Below are 20,959 nucleotides of genomic sequence, written 5' to 3'. Positions count from 1 at the left end.
TGTTAAATTCTTTATCAAGTTCATTGAACTAGGATTGTTCTTCAATTTTTGACTGAACAGTTAGAATTTAAATTTGTTTCATATCATCGAGTTTGGTTCTGCATTGTGGGAGATAAAAAAAGGCTTGTAGAATAAGGGCCTTTTTCACCATTGTTAAATCCTGTTTACTTCATTCTTGCTCAACAGAAGGCACTCTGGGAAAGGTTCAGCGAACAGTGAGGTAAAAAACAGGTTATATAACCAAAGGACAAATTTTATAACTAGTGTGTAGTCACCTCGTGCATGGGGCACTAACTGCTTGAGGAGACACATGAACACTGGGTGACCAAAAAGGTGGTTATGATGCCTTGAGAAGGCTGACCTAGAACAGAGGCTAGGCAGAGTTAAGAATAAAGCAGGCATTTATTGAAAGGCCTTAAAGGATACACTTTGGGCAGTACAAGAGCCTGGCCAGGGCTACACCCAAGATGGACCCAAAAATGGTCACAAAATGGACCACTGGTCACGAGGTCTCACATTTTTATAAGTTTTGCATATCAGGGTTAATTGTCCAGTCACTGCTTAGGGTTATGAAGTCCCATTGTTCTTGTTTTCTCTCTTCAGTCCACTGTTGTTTATGCTTTTGGGCCTGAAACTTGTAACGCTTGTCCTTGGTATCAAGCTAGAAAAGGAATTGTTTTGTCCACCTCCTCTGTGAAGAAAGCTCATTAACACTTAACATGAAGCTCAAAACTACACACCTAGGGTAAAACATGAAAGCTAAAACTTAAGGCACCAGTTGGGTAAAAGGATGTGTGAACAGTGACACCTGCAGTGGCAGGCAGCCAATGCATGCTTATTTTGCTTAAGTTTAGAGCATAAAAAAGGCTGTTTTTTTGCAATAAATTATTTCTCTTTGTGACTGCTAACAGGGAGTCTGTGTGTCTTTATTCCTCATTGCTGAAATGGCAGCCTGAACAGGGGCATGCCACAGGCAGTGAAGGATGTGGACTGCACTGGTAGCAACCTTGATGCTTACCTCCACTGAACCACAGGAGTTGGTTGACCAGAAAAATTCGACAAAGGGACCCAAACTGCATGCCAGTCACCTACCAGCTGAGCTGACTGGGGGAATTATGGGAAGAAAAATGTCCCTGGAACAAAGGCAGAGCCTAAACCTTCTACGGCGGCTCCTACATTGGCAAAATATAGACATTTCTGATGCTACCTTGCTGGACTTGGTGTCCGTGCATATCAAAGACTTCCCTTCTACTGTGACTTTTCAATTGGAGGCCTGGCAGGCAGTAGGACAGAAACTTTGTGATACTGCTTTGTGATATTGCCATGGCTCTGCTGATGCTTGCAAGCACCTTACCACATGGGGGACTGTGGTGACCTACAGCTGGCCTGGAGGCCTCACAGTTATAAATAATCCCAACTTTATAACTGACATGTGATGGGTTATATAATTACCTTGCTTATGTAACTGGACCAGTAAGGCCCATTGGAGAGCAAGCCCAGGCCTTTGGGGATTCAGGCTGCTGTTGGCTGGCTGGCCAGTGGCAACTAGCTTGACCAGTGAGGATTATTATTAACCATGTGTGCCTTCCAATCTATGTTAGGAGAAGAGGTCTCAATAAAGTGGGCTGTTGCTGCATGGCCTTTGGGTGTATTTGTTGCTGTCCTGCCTCCAACATATCACTGTGACAGGGGACTATTACGGCAACTCTTAAAGAAACCTGCATGTAGTTCTGCCATTTGGTGACTTCAGAAACTGATTTCCCTGAACCCCTGGCCCTGCCTGCACCCACTTCCAACACACTAGACCATTCTGAGGTTTCATGGATGGGTTTCATCCCATCCCCTATGGTGCTGCTTGACCTTGATGAAAAGCCTTACCCAGTCAGTCCTCTTGACCCTGGACCCTTAGACCCCGAAGAAGAGGCAGATTTGTACCCATCCACGGAACAATGATGCTGTGGCACAGTGCTGGTGGAAATGTGAAGACTCAATGAAAGAGGGCGACTTGATGGTTGTTACTGCTTGTCCTGTTATTACATACCAAATTAACTTCCTACTTACAAAGACTTAAATTATAAAATGATCAAAGAACTGAGGACAGTGGTAAAAGAAAGTGGTGTATCTTCCTATCATGTTTTAAGTTACTTGGAGTCTGGAAGTACTGCCTATGTTCTTCACCTAGTGAGTGGAGAAGCATAGTGAATCTTATCCATGACACAATTTTCAGTTTGGCTTACCGATTACTGTGCGCTATATACTGCTCAGGTGGGAGCACTGTGAGGCAGAGATCCACCCATTGTTGTCACTCAGTTAACAGGAGAAGGCCTGCAGGTAACCTCTGCAGCACAGATGGGCTACCTTTGCCATGTGTATGACATAATCACCTGCTTAGCTTTTCAGGCTCTGCACCGACTCCTGGGGGCACGCATCGACACTCATATGTCTTTAGCTAAGATTTTACAGGGACCAGCAGAATCATTTGTATAGTTTTTTGGCAAGTTGATAATAATGACACATGAGCTATTTTGTTGTGGCAATTTGCTTTTGAATATGCAAATGAAGACTTTAAGAAAGCATTACTCATTGTTCCCAATCTGCATGCTTGTGATATAACAGACATGGTTAGGGCCTGTCAAAATGTGGATTCTATCCCTCACCACACTAGTTTTCTCAGTGTGGCTTTAGCCATGCACCTCCAGGTTTCAGTGGCAGGAGCAGGAGGTTGTTTTAGAAATGGTTCATCTGACCACTTTAGGAAGGATTGTCCTTGACAAGGCAGCAGGACGAAACTGGCTACTAGGGATTGTCCCCTATGTGGAAAAGGAAATCTTTGGGCCTACTGAATGTCCTTCTCACTACAGTGCAAAAGGGGAAGCCATACAGTTGGGAAACTTCCAGCAGGAGGTGGTGGGCTCGCACATCCTGCAGAATCAAAAAAATGTGAAGCAGAACACTTGGCAAGCAAGCTGGAGCCCACAACCACAGGCAGCGCAGGACTGGATTTGGCTGCCAAAGAGTCAGTGATCCTCATGACCTTCTTGCTTCATTTAGTTCCTACAGGAGTATGGGGTCCACTTGGAAGTGATATGCATGCCTTGTTAATTGGACTTTCTTCCACCACTAAGCTGGGGCTTTTTATGTTACCTGATGCCATTGACTGATTATGAAGCTGAAATACAAATTATGCTGTGGCCCCCCCATGCCACCTTTGCTTTATTCCTGCAGGTCAGCATTTAGCACAGCTTGTTCCCTTTTCCAACAAAATCCCTGGTGTAAGGGTAAATGTGACATGGCTTTGACTTTTTCATGACTTTGACAGCATAGGCCAGCCACAAATTTTTTGGACAAGTTCTATCACAATGGCTCAGCCAACCCTGGTATGCAGCATAGATGGCAGAAAATTTAAAGGGCTTGTTGATACCAGAGCTGATGTCTCCATCGCTGAAATCAGTGAATAGCCCAGTGACTGGCCCATGATTAACCCCACCTTGACCCTAACTGGGGTGGGAGGGATGTTGCCCCCTAAACAGAGCACTTACCTCTGCTTGTTCTTGGCCCTGATGGGCAAACGACCTGGATTGCACCATTCATTGCTGCCATACCATGTACATTATGGGGAAGGAATATTTTAGGGCAACTTGGAGATTCCATATGGATAGATCAAAGGATCTTCATAGGGTCTGTTGATCATCTGTTCTGAACTCTGTTCGGCAAACTGATGTCACTCAAATTCCCGAATCCGGTTGTTTTAAATATACTCATGTATCTGTTGACACTTACTCTCATTTATTGATGGCAACTTCCCACACTAGAGAGAAGGCTCACAATGTCACTCTGCCCTGGCTCACCTGCTTTGCCACTTTAGGCCTTCTGGACACTATTAAAACATACAGTGGGCCTGCCTACACTTCTGAATGGACTTGGCAATTCTTACAACACTGGGGTGTCTCCCACAACACAGGTATTTCCTGCTCTCCCACTGAGCAGGCTATTGCTGAACTTGCCCCAAGACATTGAAAATTATGCTTGAAAAACAAAAGAAGGGCGAGTCAGGATGGTTACATGACAGGTCAGCAAAAGCCTTGTATGTTCTCAGCTTTTTAAACTGAGATGAAGTTTGCCAAACAGCATGTGAAAGACAATATTCTTTTGACACAAAGACTCATCCCAGACCTCTGGTGATGGTAAAGGACCTGTTAACAGGGCAGTAAAAAGGACCCTTGTGTCTACTAACATGAGGCAGATGTTATGCTTGTGTCTCCACAGGTCACCTCTTGAAATGATTTCTTTCCCAGTGTGTGTGGCCATTTGTTGTGCCATCCTGAATGGCAAAGGCACTGTGAATGTCTTACCCCCTAAGACTGATGGAAGCTTATGATGCTATGCATACTGATACCATGTGCATATTGTTCATGTCACAGACATATGTTGGTGTTTTTGAAGAGCTGTTACTGGGTTACTCCCCCTCTTCCTTGCTGAGTCATTTAACATCTGAAAATGTTTCAGGATCTGTTTTTCTAATCTTTTATATTATTTGTGTTAAGTGTAAGTGAAATGTTTTCTTTAAAAAATGGGATGTTCCAAATTATTTTATTTGACAGGATGTCTTTTGTCTTATTGGCATGAAACTAAGTACCATGAGAAGTATGTGCTACAAATGGGATTGGTAGGTGACACCCTTCATCACTTGAGAATCACAACAAGCATATTTTTCTTCATACTGTTCAATAAATTAGGCTGGACTTCTGTGGAACACTTGTATCGAGAACATGCTTTCATTGTGAAGTGAAAGTGATCACACAGTAATAAGTAGAAGTAAATTTGATTAATTTGAAATGGGCAAATAGAAAATCCTAAAACCATCAGCAACCTTAAGCAGCTTACTAGGTAGCTGCAACAATGTGATGAAGGTGATTTGTGGGGTTTATTTTCTTGGCTAGACAGCCTTGGCTTCGAGGTATGGTTTAAATATTTAATAGTATATGGCATAGTTGTCTTTGGTGTGGTTTTTTAGTGATTAAACAAAGAAGGGGGAGATGTGGGAGAGAAGGAAAGCCTAATAGAATAAGGGCCTTTTTCACTGTTGTTAAATCCTGTTCACTTTGTTCACTCTTGCTCAGCACAGAGCACTCTGGGAAATGTTCAGCTAACAGTGAGGTAAAAACCAGGTTATATAAGCAGAGGACAAATTGTATAGCTAGCATGTGGTCACCTTGTGCATGGGGCACTGATTGGCTGGGGAGACACATGGACACTGGGTGACCAAAAAGGTGGTTGGGTAAAAGAACCCAGTGAACAGTGACACCTGCAGTGGCAGGCAGCCAGTGCATGCTTGTTTTGCTTCAGCTTAGAGCATAAAAAGGCCTGTTTTTTGGCAATAAACAATTTCTCTTTATGGCTGCTAAAAGGGAGTCTGTGTGTCTTTATTCCCCATTGCTACACTGCATATAGTAGTTTTCCTTTTCATACCCTTCCCAGGTACACATGCAATGGAGTAGGTTTAAAATATAATCTACACCACCAAAAAAAAGGGGCTTTAACAAAAGCACAAACTAGAAGTTAGGGCCTTTTCTAATGTTTGCTCTCACCTTGTAGTTTTAGTTTTGCAGCAGTGAGTTTCATGGGTATGATAGGACCCCAGAAGTTGCTACTGAGCTTGGAGTAGTTCTGTGGTCTGCTGCATTGCTCTGAATTGAGCTCTTATTTTTCTTCTACTTAATACATTTATTTAAAGTAAGTGATAGTGGCTTCGAGTGTTGGAATAGAAAATACAGTGCTGGAATTAGATGGTTTACAGTGATTTATTTCAGTGCAAAACCTTGATTTGTCCTGAAATCAGTCTTATGTTTGTTTTGTTTGTGACAGCCCTCCAGGTAACAAAATTTAAATGCAGTATCATTAGTATTTCTGCACATGTAGACATACCAAAAGAAACCATAACCCTTGTCACATTTATTGGTATCATTAAATACTTATTTTGTCAAACTTGCACCATTGCTGAATTTAATCTTTTTTTCTGTCCTGTTTTTCCAAATGAATAAAAGATAATTAGTTCTGACAGGATTTGTCTTTTTCTTGTTTACCTTACTGCTATTAGTCAACATATATCGCCAGGTAAATGATCAAAGACTGTTTCAAAATCTAAATTAATAGCTTGGGAGCAAGATTAGTGGTTTTTTGTTTTGTTTTGTTTTGTTGTGATTTTTTTTACTTTTATCTTCTTAATGCACTTTTTATTCAGCTTGTAAAATCTTGATGTTATTCCACTCCCTCTACCTCCCCATCCCCTATATTAATGTTTAATTGGTGCTTCACTAGATTTAATGCTTCCTGAAAATCATTCCAGTCTTGGGTAATTTTGGTCAATCTGCTTGTTGCAATTTTTCTTCCTGCCAAAATGGCAGTTTTTATAAAAAAATATGACTAAACTTTGTTGAGTCACCTGCAGGCTGGGGTTACCTGTTAGCTGTGAGGGTTTTCAGTTATATTGATGGTTAACTTCAAGGTGTGTAAATTTCGGTATGGACTCTGCAGTTAACTCCAGAGAAGACCTGGTTGGTTGAAGGTTGTCCCTGCTCCTCCCATTATCCTCCTGCCCTCGGTGGTGCACATCATCACCCATAGCAAATTGCTGATGCTCCTGGTCGGGTTGTGACCCTGGTGACATAGAGGCTAGAATGCAGTGCAGTATTTCAGCTGGAAGGGAGCCACAGTGGCTGTCTAGTCCAGCTGCCTGACCAAGTTACAGCCTGTTACCAAGGGCATTGCCCAGTTGCTGTTGACAGTCTTGGGGTACTGCGAACCTCTCCAGGAAGCCTGTTCCACTGCTGGACTATCCTCCTTGTAAAAAAATGCTTCCAAATGTCCAGTTGGAGCCTGGCACAGGGTTGAACCATTCCCAAGCATCCCATCATTGGATCCCACAGAGAAGAGCTCATCACTTCCCTCTCCACTTCCCTCCTCAGGAAGCTGTAGGGAGCAAGGAGGTTACCCCTCAGCCTCCTTCCACCCAGCTAGATAAGCCCAGAGTCCTCAGGTTTTCTTTGCAGGATGTCATTTTTTTAAAGCCCTTTCATCAGCTTTATTGCTCTGCTCTGGATGCATTCAAGCACCTTCACATCGTCTTCAATTAAGACACTCAAATTGGAGGTTGTGAGAGTGTGGCTTTTAAGGGGTTTTTTTTAGAAGCAGACATGTTGCTGGTAGTGTTGGTGGTAGGTAAGAAACTCTTGAAACTGCACTTACAGAAGAATGTGTTTTTGTTATATTCATGTAGCTGATGCAAAGATCTGCCTTCTCTGACTTGATGGGGTATTCCCCTGTGATAGTTCCTCACATTTATGACTACATTCAGAGATGTTGATTTTTGTAGTTAAATTTTAATTTTTAGTCACTCTCACAGGGACGTGTGCAGGATGGTGCTAGACAGGTTCAGCACAGGAGCTAGGCTTCTGCTGCTCTTGTGGTTCATCTCATTGCTTCCTAGTGAGTCCAGGGACCCCAGGGAGGGTTTGCTTTTGTGTGTGTTCACACATGCATATGCAGGTCAGCTGTTTATACAGACAGCTCTGCTCAAGTCCTTTGAATATCTCTTATATGCACTTGGTTGTTGGTTCACTTAGGTCTTTGAGGAGAGGAGCACTCATTTCCCTGTGGCTTCAAAAGATAGCCTTGTGAACTCAGTCCTGGCATATTTTTTAGTTTGGTTTTGATATCTGGTTTCAGGGTAAACAAATGCTCGGGGCTGGGTTGGAGTGTTGTTCTACAAGTACTTGGAACATGACTTGAGGGAAGCACTAAAACTAAGATTGTGGAGGTTTTGGTTTGAAACTGGATGGAAATACCAATTTAGTTGTAGTGGTTTAGGTTTGCTATTTTGAGTTTCCTGGCCAATGGACTTAATAATGTAATGGGTTTAGTGCTGGGTAAAATCACCAGTGCACCTACTTGAATTCTTTACTCATTTCTTGCTGTGAGATATGAATTAAGAGGGCAAAGCAGGCTCCAAACTTAAAAGGTATGAAGAAAACTTTATTAACAGAACTAAAAGAATAAGAAGAATCAGAATAAATCCTTCAGGACATTTTTCCTCCTCCTGCCCGACTTCTTTTCTTCCCCAGCTGACAACGTAGAGACAAAACTTGGGATTTTTCAATCAGTTACTACCTCTGCAATAGTCTTTCATCAGTTCTTGTAGGGAGAAGTTTTCTCTCCCCATGCCATGGAGACTTCTCCACAAGAAACAGTTCTCTTGTGGCTTTTAATTTCCATGAATAGCAGCTGCCTGGGAAAATATCTGCAATTGTGAAGCTCCTCCCATTTTCACAGCTGAGTTAACAGGCCATGTCAACTTACAGGGTACTATTTTCAGGATGAGCTTTTCAAAAACAAAGATTCTCTTCATCTGTCTCTGTGATCATCTTTATCTCTGGGAACAGAGATCTTCTTCTTCTTTCCCTGGATGCTTATCAGTGTAGATCGGTGCTCTAAATTGTTTAATTGCATTGTAATGCTGGTATTTTTTTCTTGTGAGGGTATGAATGTAAATGAATGAAACCATTGGTTATGAAGAAAACCTGAGTGATACACAAAATTCATTACCAGATCACATATTTTGGCTGGATATCGTCTTGATGTGACCAGCAATTAACTTACTCACCTGTTTAAAATGTTATGATAGTATATATGGTACAAATCACTTATCACTGTGTAAGTTTTACTAATGTTTTAGTCCCCTGGTTTTTTTTGAGTTTTTAATCTTTTAATCTTTGTAAGTGTACATATTTTACAGAAAGTGATTCCCCATCTTTCCCCAAAAATACTGCTGTTCAGTCCCCTTTGTGATCAAACAACAGTTCAATGTTTCTTAAAATGAGTGGTATTTAATGAGATTTTACATTATCAGGAACTTGCATCATATAGAGATTCCTTGAAGTTAGTTATCTCAGCTAAATTTTAGGTTTTATTTTTGGCTTTTATTTTGGTTTAACTTGGCAGTGTTAGGTTTACAGTTTGACTCAATTTTAAAGTCTCATTTAACCTAAAAGAATCTTTGATTCTATGATCTAAATACTTTACTTTGGTTTTGATTTATGCTTTTGAGTGAAAAGAAATCTAAAATCTGCCTCAGTGTGACTACAGTGTGCTTTATTAATTTACTAAAGATCTCAGTTGGAGGAGCAGACTGGGAATGTAGAGTTCTCATCCATACATCCATCACCTGTGGAATGACTCACTTCTATTTTTACTGAAATTTTGATAAGGTTATGTTGTATGTATAAAAAAAAACTTAACCTGGAGGATGTTTTTCAGATTGTTATAGATGTGGTACATTTGAGATGCTCTCCGAAGTTTCTGAAGGAGTAAGCATGTGATTGTTTTCTTGATCAAGGCAAGCCAAGACAAGGTGTCATCCCAGTTATTGGAAAATCCTCTAATTACTCAGTGGAGCAACAGTGATACTTGATTGTTAATTTGTACAGAATGTACTTGTTGCACAGGAGAAGAGAAATTGAGATAGTAAAGAGAATTCTCAGCCAATTGAGTTGTTCCTGTCTTTTTAAATTTTTTTTATTTTTCTATTTTTTGAGCTGAATTGCAGTAACAAGTTAACATCTTCTGAAAACAGGAAAAGAAATGTTCTCTCTTTTCTCTTAAAAAGAAACCCAAACAAAACTTTCGGGTAATTTTGGCATTTTCACTTTCAGTGCTAATACAATAGATACTTAGATTTTCATTCCTGCAATGTCTCTTAGTGGGGAGTTTGGGGATTTTTTTTGTACTGTAGGCAGATAAAATTCACTAATTTTTTTTTGTGTTTGTTTAAACAAAGAGTGAAACTAATATCCTGGGGTTGCATACCTTGTATGATACCGTAATTCTTTTTCTTCAGGTTTTTGTGATTTTTAAAAATGTTTTTAATTTTTCTCTTGAGAATCCTTCTCGCTAAGAGAGTTAAAGTTAAAAATAGATATTTAAACCAAAATGAATACTCTGCTGCACCTTGAATATGACTAACTGGCCTTTGGAGCATGAGGGGCAGTGGAGAGCTGTAGCCTTGTCTCTTGAGGTACCTAGCCCAGAGAGGTTTCTCTTTGTGTCATGTTCCTCAGATGTAAAACAGAAGCAAGTCTTTTCAGCTTATACCTTCAGGGTTGACTCTTGGTTTGTCTTCAGTGCTGTGGTCCTGTGGGAGAGGTTTAAACCTGTGCTGAGGGTGCCTCTGATGTCTGGCTCTGTGCCCCAGCAGTGCTCAGTTTGGGTGCAATGGGTAGTGTCTGTGGTTCAAGAGGAGGAGCACCTGTCTTGAGTGTGGTATTTTAATGCTTGCTGGGGAGGTGGTATTCTGTAATTCTTGGTTGTGATCTAAACATTCAGCAGAGACATTTTGATACCTCCTCAGCTCCTCTGCATTTTAAAGGTCAATCCAAGAAAAGCTTAGGTGGAAGTTGCTTTTAACCCACCATCTTCGTAAGACATGAGAAAATGGGGCTTGTGTGCTCAACAAGGAGATGAACTACTGAGGGGCTTGAAGAAGGATAAATTGTGAGGTTTTTTAGGAAACTCTTGATAAAAACTTGTTACTGTTTCAATTAGTTTTTAGTAAATTCCTCCCCCACAGTATAACAGCTGTATCTGGAAAATTAAACTTCTATAATTGCTCCAACCATGCTGGTTGTTCTATGTTTAGCCTACGTTGGTAAGAAGACAGTTTGGGGCCACAAAACAATTTGGTTACAGCTTTAAAATTATACTGTTGTAATCTGGATTTCTATGAAAACCCCATTTACATTTCTCAGATATCCCTGGAACAAAAATTTTGGTCTTTGCTGTGATGGGTGGATGAGTCTGGAGTTTGTCGCAGACTTGCTTGACCTGTTGCTGCTTTGGCTGGACTGAAAAGTCAGATGTGAGGATTAAAACCTTTCTTCTCCTTCCAGGTGCCTGCTGATGGAAATGCAGGGCTGCTGGCAGAGCCTCAGATTGCCATGTTCTGTGGAAAACTCAACATGCATATGAACGTGCAGAACGGAAAGTGGGAATCGGACCCCTCTGGCACCAAGACCTGTATTGGAACGAAAGAAGGGATTCTTCAGTACTGCCAGGAAGTAAGTGCTGTCTCAGGAATAACTGCAATGGTTGATCTTTCAAAAGCCTAAATGCAGGCATGTGTTGGAGAGCTCAGTCTGTAGGGAATCTTCTCTTTCTTTTTTGACCCTTTTCCTCCATTGCCTTCTTGTCCCTTCTGAAGAGGTTCTCTCCAGTGCCTGTTACAACAGCTTCAGGAATTGGTTGCTGAGGGAGTCACTGGGGCTGTTGGAAAATTTTGTCTCTCTTCTATCCTTGGGGGATAATTTTTGTATAGTATGTGTGCAGTGGACTTCTTTCTTACAAAGTGTTTTGAATAAAGTTGAGGTGGCAATTTATTATTTAAAATGTCGTAGGTCTTTTTGGGCTGCTTTGAAAAGATCAGCTTCTGTTCTACCATGACACTGAAATGCATTTGTGCAGTCCAGAGTTATTTGTCTCTGCTGCACACAGAACCATTCAGAGTTTCTTAATAGAAAACCATCCCCTACAGATGAAGTCACAATGACAGATTTCATATTTGAGAGCAGAAACTTCTTTCCCACTTGCTTATGTCCTTAAAAACATGTGTATCTAATTTTGTTTTGTCTCTGTGATGTGATAGTACAATAACCTTGTACCAGTGTGTGACAATTTGAAAAGAAAATGTGTTATTTCATGCAGTGGAACAAAAGGGCATGGTTTGAATTGCCTGTCCTTACATTCACTATGTTTTTTTTTGGGGGGTGGTGCGTGAGAGCTGTGGCGTATTGCCATAGCAGTAGCTGCTTTGTTTCCAAAATGTCAAACCAGTTCCTGTGAAACTATTTCTTTAGAAAGCAAGAGAATTTGTTTTTCAGATCTTTGCTCTCTTAGCATCATCATTCCTGTCCTTTCACCCACTGATTGCTCTTTCTAGGTTTTGTAGTGTTTTATTCTGTTTTTATTGCATTTGGTGATTTCATTAAGGGTGATATTGTAATGGCAATTGAAATTTATTCTTCATCGGTAGCTTTGACTCTTTACTAAGAAAATTGCTCTGTGAAACTCATATTTTTGTTTATCACCAACAAAAACACCTAACCTATCCTACTAGTACAGTTTCAAAGATTTTTTCTGTTTTTCTATTGTCTTATTTGATTTATCTAAATAAAGTTGATTAATGCATAATGAAATTATTGTGGGTGAGAAAAGGAATAATAAAAGAAAAGAAGAGCATCAGTAACTAAAAATGCATCAGTGACTAAAGGTAGTAAGTCCATCTGAAGCTACAGAAATAAATATGTGAATTATAGAAGTAAGATTAGAAAGTTTGGGAGTGTTTAAGGCATGAATATGTCAGTAGGTTGGAGGTTCAACCACAAATGCTGCAGGCAGGGAAGGATTCTGGAACAAAGTCTCAGAGTGGAACTGTCAATTGACTGTTGGGTGATTTTGAAATTTGGGGTGGCATTTTAAAAAAAAAGCCCTCTAAAAAGTAAGGGGAAGAGGTAAGCAAAAGCAGTCAGAAGGTAATAATCATAGAATGTTAAATGACAAAGAGACTAATAAGAAAAATTTTGGCTCCCTAAGAAAAAAATTTGTTTGCCATGCATGGAGACTGGAGAGCTTAATTGGAGAGCAGCTTGGTCTGGCATAGATGTGAGCCCTGGCTGGAGCTGAGGAAGGTCTAATGATAGGTGAATAACCATAATAGGTCTCTTTTAACCTGAATTTTTTTGCAAATCTGAAATTTTCTCATAACTGAAACAGAGGAGAGACCTTGTGTTACTTGTTTTTAAAGGTAAATATTTAATTTCCAGTGTGTTAAGCCCTATTTTGTCTGCATGACTGCTTAGTAGCATAGTATCAGATGATTGCCATGATTTTAGAGTGTCTCCAGTTCCAGATAAAAGTATGGCTTACAGGGTTCTGCCCTGTCATGGGCAAAGTGTGGGCAGGTCTACTCCCTAAAAATGGGACAAGCATTTTGCAGATTTTAGTTTGTCTCTGTTAATTGTGTGGAGCAGTATGCTTTTACCATCTTGAAGTGATCAATTTTGCTGTGGTGTGTTGAAACATGGGAATCTGGCAAAACCCCACCCCTCTTTTCTTGATGCACTTTTGGATTGTTTGCTGGAAGCTGCTGATGTCCTGCTGCCCTGCCATGTCCTTCCCACACACTCCCTTGAGATGCACAGTGTAGCTGCTGTAGGCTGCTGATGAAGAAGAGACAAGGTAGTCCGGGGTGTAAGAGCATGTGGCAGCAATGGGGTCTCTGCCACCTGGTGTTTTGGGAAGGAGTGGAATCATATGAGCCCCAGGCTTTTGAATGCTGTTATAAAGTTTAGAAATGGATAGCAAATATGAGGAAATTCAGATCTGCTGACAGCAGTTCAAATCAAAAAGCCACATGGAAGTTGGTCCAACTCAGCAGCATGGAAAGAAGCTCCCTGTTCTGTACCACTCTTGCCCATGATCCTCCCTCCTTCCCCACACCTCTTTAACCAGGCCTGTGGCATGCTGGGCTTTGCCTTTGGCCAGGGAGTGGCACTGAAGCTTTGCTATTTTTAAACTTGCCTGTGACCCCACAAGAGAAATTAGAGTTGAATAACAGCACCGACTTCTACCGAAGAAATAAATTTGTAGAGGATTGCTAGTAAATGCAACTCAAACTGGCTTCTTAGCTTTGGGGAACTCCTTGTTATTGTGGTTGGTATTCTAAATATGCCTAGTATTTCCCTTGCTTTCTGCTGTTTACCTTGGCTGCAAGACAGTACTTCTATCAGGGAATGGGACAAATTTGCATTTCCCATTAGCAGGAAGCAATAAGCAACAAGGCTGAGATATGGAATCTCTTGTGTTGGAATAGTACGCAGGTAAAAATCTCCTTTTTGATTGCTTTTGCCAAATATGGTATTTTCCTTCCTTTCTTTTCTCTCCTTTAATGCTGCTTTTATCCCGCAAAAGGATTGCTTCTTCCTGTGTGCTTTATTTCTTGCTCTAGGCAGAGACTGAGTATAAATGCTCTGCTGATCCAATGGACAGGTACTCTTCCTCCATCTGCCTTCTTGTTCCCTGGCACTGTGGCAGCTTTCTTGCTTCTTCACTCTTGCTGTAGCAGCAGCTCTTTGTACCATTTGCTGAGGAACTGAGTTTTTTTACCCAGCTCCAAACAGAACCTTAATGTGACAGCAAGCAAGGAAAGGTTTGGCTTTTCCACCCTGTACTTCTATTGAGAAATCTGGTTTTTGTTGCAGATCACTTGTGAGCACTGTTGAAGGAATTGTGCTAATGACTGTATTGCAAGGGGAGATGCACTCCTCTGGTAAAACCTGTAGAGTTAGCCCATGCACCCAGTTCTTCCTCCAGCTTGGGAAAGACCAGAAGGGACACACCAGAAGGAGCCTTTTGGGTGGAAACCCAACACACAAGTGCAGTGATCTTGCTCTGCAGCTCCTTGGCTCTAAAATAATACAAAATTAATATATTGGGAAACTTCACTCACTGTTAATTAAAAAATAATACTTCATGTTTTCTCTGTCTCTGGTTTCTTCTTTGAAGATATTTTTTAAAAACCAAAAAATATCATCTCTCCTTTCATGAGAACTTACAAATAGATGTGTTCTTCTGCCTCCTTGTTAGGTATTCTTTTAAAAGGGCTTTTCTTGACAGTGCAAGTCTAGATGCCCAAGTGGTAGGCAGAGCTAGGAAGTGTGTAAACAGAAGGACTTTTATTTCTCCTGCAGACATGTACTGTGAACCTTGAGATTCTCATTGTTTCCTCTTGCAGTCCACCTCAGCTTAGTGGATTTTGAAGTCTTGATGCAGGAAGTAGCAGTAGAGGAGCATTGCAAACCAGAAAGGGAGGAACAGGGAATAAGCAGAACCACCTACATGTTTTAAAGATTAATGTTGCTTGCTTTTGCTTTACTTCTTTTGAGTGGGAGATCAGTGCAGCACAGGAACAATCAGAGTTTGTATTTGGACAGCACATCAAACAGTTTAAATAGGGCACAGCTCAGACAGTAGATTGCTTTTTGAAAGGAAATGGGAGATACTTGAATGCTGCCTTCCAGCTTCCTTGATTTCAGTTAAACTCTAACACTGAACTCCTAGGAAGTGGTCCTGGAAGCATATTCTGAGCATTTTCTTGTGTTCAGTGTAAGCTGGTGGCTTTTTGTTTGTTTGTTTGTTTGTTTGTGTTTTTTGGGGATTTTTTTTTTAATACCACAAGATGAAACTTTCTCGGGTGGAATGAAATGCTGTTTGGAGAAGTACAACTTATTAGTGGTTTCTTTTAATGTCAAACTAGCTAGCATGCTGCTGTATGGATTGTACGTGTTACTGAGAAGTAAAACTGTGTGGGCCTCATCTGCAAACAGTTGTCAAGTGCAAGTACTGCAGATGCTGGAACAGTGTGGCATTGATGTAAATTTGGATGGTTTACAGCTCTGTAAACTCTTAAGATGTTGAGTGATCTTGATGATGCTTCAGATCAAGCCGCTGGTCATTGAGTCCTACTGCTGACACTGCAGCACCAGCTGTTTCAGAGGAATTTTAGGAAAGTCCTGCCATACTACACAATTACTCCATTACTACCCTGAGGAAAGTTTCTTCCTTAAGAGTCCCTTGTGAGTGGTTAGCTGGTGTCCCAGAGCAGGTGGGTACAGCTGCTCCTGGATTTGCCTTTTGTTGTTTTATGGGGGGAGTTGGGTTGCTCCCACCTACACATTATTGTCGTAAGAAGATGCTTTTGGAGGTCAGTCAGCTCCTGTCTTCCTAACAGTGTTCATAAAAACCAAAGCCTGCCCTTTGTCAAAGTGTGATTTCAAAGTTACATGAATATGCAGAGAATGAAGTTAGTTTAGGTGTGCTTCATTCCCTGTAAAAAGGGAAAGAGTGTTCAGCTGGAAGATATTGGTGTATGTTTATTATATTAGCAATTTTGAGCAGCCACTATGTGCAGAATTTTATGTCTAGTAATTAGGATACATTTTATGAGTTCCTTGAAGGACTAAAATTATTTTGCCATCTGTGTTGAACTCACTTCCGAAATGAATTGTGAAACAGTCACAGCTGGCAAAAAATTATTTTGTCTCAATGCATGTTTTTTTTCCCCCACTTAGTTTTGTTTGGAGATCTCTATTTCCATTTTAAGTATGCATGTAACTGTTGGCTTTTTTCTTTTCCGCCAAGAACAAACCACAACTACAATAAAGTAAGTTTGGGTCTGGATATTGTGAGGATGAATTAAACCTGCGAGTTTGGAGATCTAGTGCACTTTGCAATCAGCAAGTGGCTTGCTTTGCAGTCTTTAGCTAGATGCCTAGAGTAGCTTTCAGTTGTAAAGTGAGTGTTTGCTTTAGAAGGTGTTACACTTGGCTTCTCATGTCTGTTTGGTTTCTTTTGTAAAGTCATTACATGTGTCCCTTTCGTTTTAAACATCACTTGGGAGGAATGACCATCTTGTGGTCAGTGTGTATTTCTTAAAAAATCCTCCCCAGAAATAACAAAATTATAAATGCAGGTTACTGCATTCTTAACTGTTATCTCTGTGTTACATGGAGCAGAAAATAGAAGGGTAAATTCCTGTAATAGGTAATTAATTATAACTGTTGACAGAACACTGTTGAAATTTCTGATCTCTAGCCATAATGCTTCCAGAAATTATTATCTTGTCACTTTCTCAAATCCCCTGGTTTAGTGCTGTGTATTTAGGTATGTTGCTTGTGAAACCCAAAAGCCACTTTTAGCCAGGCCCAGTACAAGCTGGGGTATGACCACACTAAAACTTTGACATTGATTCACCCCACAATCCCCAGATGCCCCCTTTTTTGTACATTGGCCAAAAGGGCCACTAAATGACTGGACCATCTCTTTTTATTTACTTGCTTGCCTTTCTCTTGTGGCTATGTCTGATAATCCTACTGTGCTTGTTTGTCCTGGAGCCTGCTTCAGGCAGCTCTCATGGCAGCAGTTCCTTCCCTCTAGTCTTTGTCTTCCTGCTAAAGAGTTTGTTAACTGACAGGGATGACAAAGTTTTTAAAAAGAGAAAAATAGTTTGGCCTGTTTTTTCTGAGAATTTGAGATGAAATGACAATGGTCTTACTGCTTTGATAATGGTTTCTTTCCACCTTGTCATTTTCATTGCAATAGAAATTGTTTTTATCTAGGTTGCATTATGTGCCCTTTCTAGTTTCTCAAAGCAAAAAGCCATAGTACTGAAGGTGAAAATGAACTTTAAACCTGCACTACTTGAAATTCAGCAGTCTAAAAAGCCATAAATTTTGCTCTGAGGAAAATGATCCCTTTAATAAAAAGGGAAACATACAGATTTTTGGCAGCACGAAATCACCTTAAAAACAAATGACATTTTCAACAGAAATGAGTGTTGGTATATTCTGAGATGTATGCAGTCATGCTTAAAAGTTTGACTGAATGGTATCTTAGCACTCTTTGCATTGATTACTGAGGTCTTAGGTTTAATTTAGCTATTGGTCAACAGCAAATGTTGAACTAGTTTACTCTTTCTGTCAGTGCTTAAATTTAATTTGCTTGGAATTAGAGGATGACTACTGATGGTATCTTTATCCTGCAGTTAAACCTTAGTATTCTCACCTTCTTGAGAAAGAAGGCTGGGATTTTTAGCCCGGACTGTAGTCTACCGTTGAAATACATTTCAAATCAAGTGACTAACAAAACTTGGAGCAAATGTTGCAAGATGATTCCTGTCTTTCTGTTGATTAGAAAAAATTGCTCCTCTTGTTTTTCCCTATATTAATTTTTTTTGGCATGTTTTAAGAAGAAATTAAATGAAAAAATGAAGACTTTTTCAAAGAGTGCTTCTGTTTTGAGGCTGAGGGAGGAAAAAGGATGAAAAGGGATGAGGATTGTCTGCATAAATAAATATTTGGGTAAACATGTATTGCAGCATTTAATGAAACTGCAATGCTGCTTTTTCCTGTAGGTTAATTTTGAATTTCACAGATATGATGGACAAGGAAGGATGTTGAGATTCTTGAGCACCTCCAGAGACATCAAGGCTGGCAAGGGGTTTGGAACACAAGCCCTGTGAGGAACGATTGAGGGAGCTGTGGTTGTTTAGCCTGGAGAAAAGGAGACTCAGAGGTGACCTTATCACTCTCTACAACTTCCTGAAACATACATGGTTGTAGTCAGGTGGGGGTTGATCTCTTTCTCCAGGCGTCAACTGACAGAATGAGAGGACACAGACTCAAGCTGTGCCAAGGGAAATATAGGTTGGATATTAGGAAAAAGTTTTTTTACAGAAAGGGAGATAAAGTATTGTAATGGTCTTCCCGAGGAGATGGTGGAGTCACCATCCCTGGATGTATTTAAAAAAAGATTGGATGTGGCACTTGGTGCCATGGTTTAGTTGAGGTGTTAGGGCTGGGTTGGACTCGATGAACTTGGAGATCTCTTCCAACCTAGTGATTCTGTGATTAATCAGTGGGTTCAGTCAGCATAATGTTTGTGCCAAGGGTACAATAGTTTATTCTGTCTTCTAAAAGACACTGATGCAATGGCTGTATGCAGGGCAGCCCTCTTGCTCTTGGCTCATAGCTGAGCTAGCAGACAGCCATTTAGCACATGATTGAGAAAAAGTTCTTCATTATCATCAGCAGTCTGTGTTCTGTGCTTGTGGTTTGCTCCTTCAGGTTACAAAAAGAGCAGCCACACTTGGACTAGATGCTCAGCATGCCCAGCCAAGGGAGCAAAGCTCAGCTGACCCAACTCTAGTATGGCCCAAGATACTTCTGAGAGGGCTGTGTAGTGTTGGATGTGGTCTGTAGAGACATTGAATTTCCCACATTGGTGGTATCCTAATGGGGACAACACAGCCAACATTTATTGCTGCATTTCACATTCTCTTTTCTGTCTTACATACAGAGTTCTCATCATATGTGGTCTGCAGTTTTCTTTACGGACACATCTCCTTGTCTTTCACTGTGTAACTCTGAGATGGACCGGTAGCAGCTGTTCCTTTAATAAATAATAAGCCTGAGATGTAATAGGCATAAAGTGTGATGGTTACTTTAAGTAAGTAAAATCTATTATAAATATACAGCTAATACGTTAAGTAAGTAAAATCTATTATAAATATACAGCTAATATGTTTCAGCCATTTTAAGGAGGATAGAGAGAAACTATTTGCCAGAGCATTTAGTAACAGGATAAGAGGGAGTGTCTCCAAACTGACAGAGTAAGTTTATATTAGACATTAGGAAGAAATTCTTGCCTGTAAGTGTGGTGAGGCACTGATGCTGTGGCCGTCCCATCCCTGGATGTGTCCAAGGCCAATGAGGTTGGAACAAGATTTTTAAGGTCCCTTCAAACCCAGGCATGATTTTTTTCATCCACCTTTTGAGACCACGATTACATGGGTACTTCAGTCTGGCACAGATTTATCCCACTTTTGTTCAAGATCAGTCTGGGTCCTCTTGAACTCCTGACACTTTCCACTGTGATGCAGTTTTTATTCTTAGGGGAATGTTTTCCGAGATAAGTCAGTTCCTTGATCCAGTTTCTGTGCTAGCAGAGGCTCTTAGAGAGATTTTAGCAGTAAATGGACAAGAAATGGAATAATGTAGGAATTGTGCCCTGGCGATGTCAGACTTGTGTGCAATTCAAGGCAGTGAAACCACAGCTCCAGCATCTGCAAGTGTGTACCTCTGCAGATGAATGAGTGATGCCTCCTGGGAATGGTACTCCTGAGATCAGAAGGCTGCCTGCAGGGTTTGGGTGATTGAGTAGTTTTCAGTGTTTAGGGGCTTCATCTTCTTCTGGTCTTCCTCAAGTCTCTGTGCATGATTGTATGTATATGAATAGGTAGGAAGTTTTGTGTCATGTCTCTTACTTTTTTGATTGTCCCCATCCCTTTTGGATGACTTCACAGCTTTCCTCTGCTATAGCTTATTATTTTCTTAATCTTACTTTGTTATCTGTCACACTGTATTAGGAATTGTGGTAGTGACGACACAGGCTCTCTAGCTTTAGCTGCAAAAGAGAGTGCTTTCTATTCTTCCAGATTTTTTTCTATAGACCATTCTGAGAAGGTCCCAAAAGGTAAACTTTCATTGGCCATCAAACCAACACATCACCATCATTGCACAGGTAGGAACAACAGCCCTTGACAGTTTCTTACAAGTAAACAACAAGGAGAGAAACAACACCTGCAAAGGTTGTTTTCCTTCTCTAAGGATTGTTTGGATTCCTCCTTATGATTTCCCAGGCTGCCTCCCTCTGCCCGGCAGCCGCTGGGGGGAACTGAGGGGGAGCGGACAGTTCTGGCTCAGCCTGGAGCCTTCGGTGCAGGCCGGGGAGGTTTAGTGTCGGCAAGATGTCAGCAGCCGTGTCCCAGCCCAGCCTGGGGCCGGTTCCTGCAGCCTCCATCCCTCACCCGGGAGCTGCTGGGCCCGGCCCGGCCTCCCCCAGGCTGCACAGGCTGTGAGGGAGCAGGGCTGGCCTCACCTCAGCTCCATTCCCTTCTGAGGCTGGAAGTGAAGAGAGAGATTTCCCAGGTTTGTGGTTTTTAAAATGTGGATTTCACAGAGGCGGCTCTAATTTCTCAACGGTGCAAAATGTTGTCAGTTCTCAGAACTAGACAGCTATTGGCCTATCCTAGGCAGAGAGGAAGCTCTGAACAGCTTCTCTTAAAGAAATCACTTCAGTGGGTATTTTCTTCTTTCCCAAATGTCAATCAATGTGAAACCACCACAGAGGGTCAGCCTGGTGTTTTTTACTAGGCTTCAGCAACAGATTGGTGCCAAAGTGCTTGCGCTGTGCTGGAAATGAAATACAGAAATCTGTGCAAATCCTTACATTGACTTTGCTTCTTAGACTAATCTCTGGAGAAGAACCTTCATTCTAGTTTAATGTTTAATTTTTA

General features: G+C 41.0%; 1 protein-coding gene across 8 annotated transcripts in view; it reads left to right on the top strand.

The window, feature by feature from the left end:
• The window catches only part of APP (amyloid beta precursor protein), a 233,010-nt gene that overhangs the window by 44,309 nt on the left and 167,742 nt on the right, over positions 1–20,959 (top strand). For 7 of the 8 annotated variants that reach the window (XM_086883391.1, XM_086883392.1, XM_086883389.1 and 4 more), the window contains exon 2: positions 10,941–11,108. In XM_086883391.1, coding sequence (XP_086739517.1) covers positions 10,941–11,108 — 168 coding nt within the window. Of the gene's footprint in view, positions 1–10,940; positions 11,189–20,959 lie in introns of all 8 variants that reach the window. The other variant, XM_086883395.1, reaches the window with a different exon arrangement.

Source organism: Cyanistes caeruleus, chromosome 3 (assembly GCF_971803275.1).
Source record: "Cyanistes caeruleus chromosome 3, bCyaCae1.hap1.1, whole genome shotgun sequence".
In the NCBI taxonomy this organism is placed as follows: Eukaryota; Metazoa; Chordata; class Aves; order Passeriformes; family Paridae; genus Cyanistes; species Cyanistes caeruleus.
This window is presented reverse-complemented; position numbering and strand designations above follow the sequence as displayed.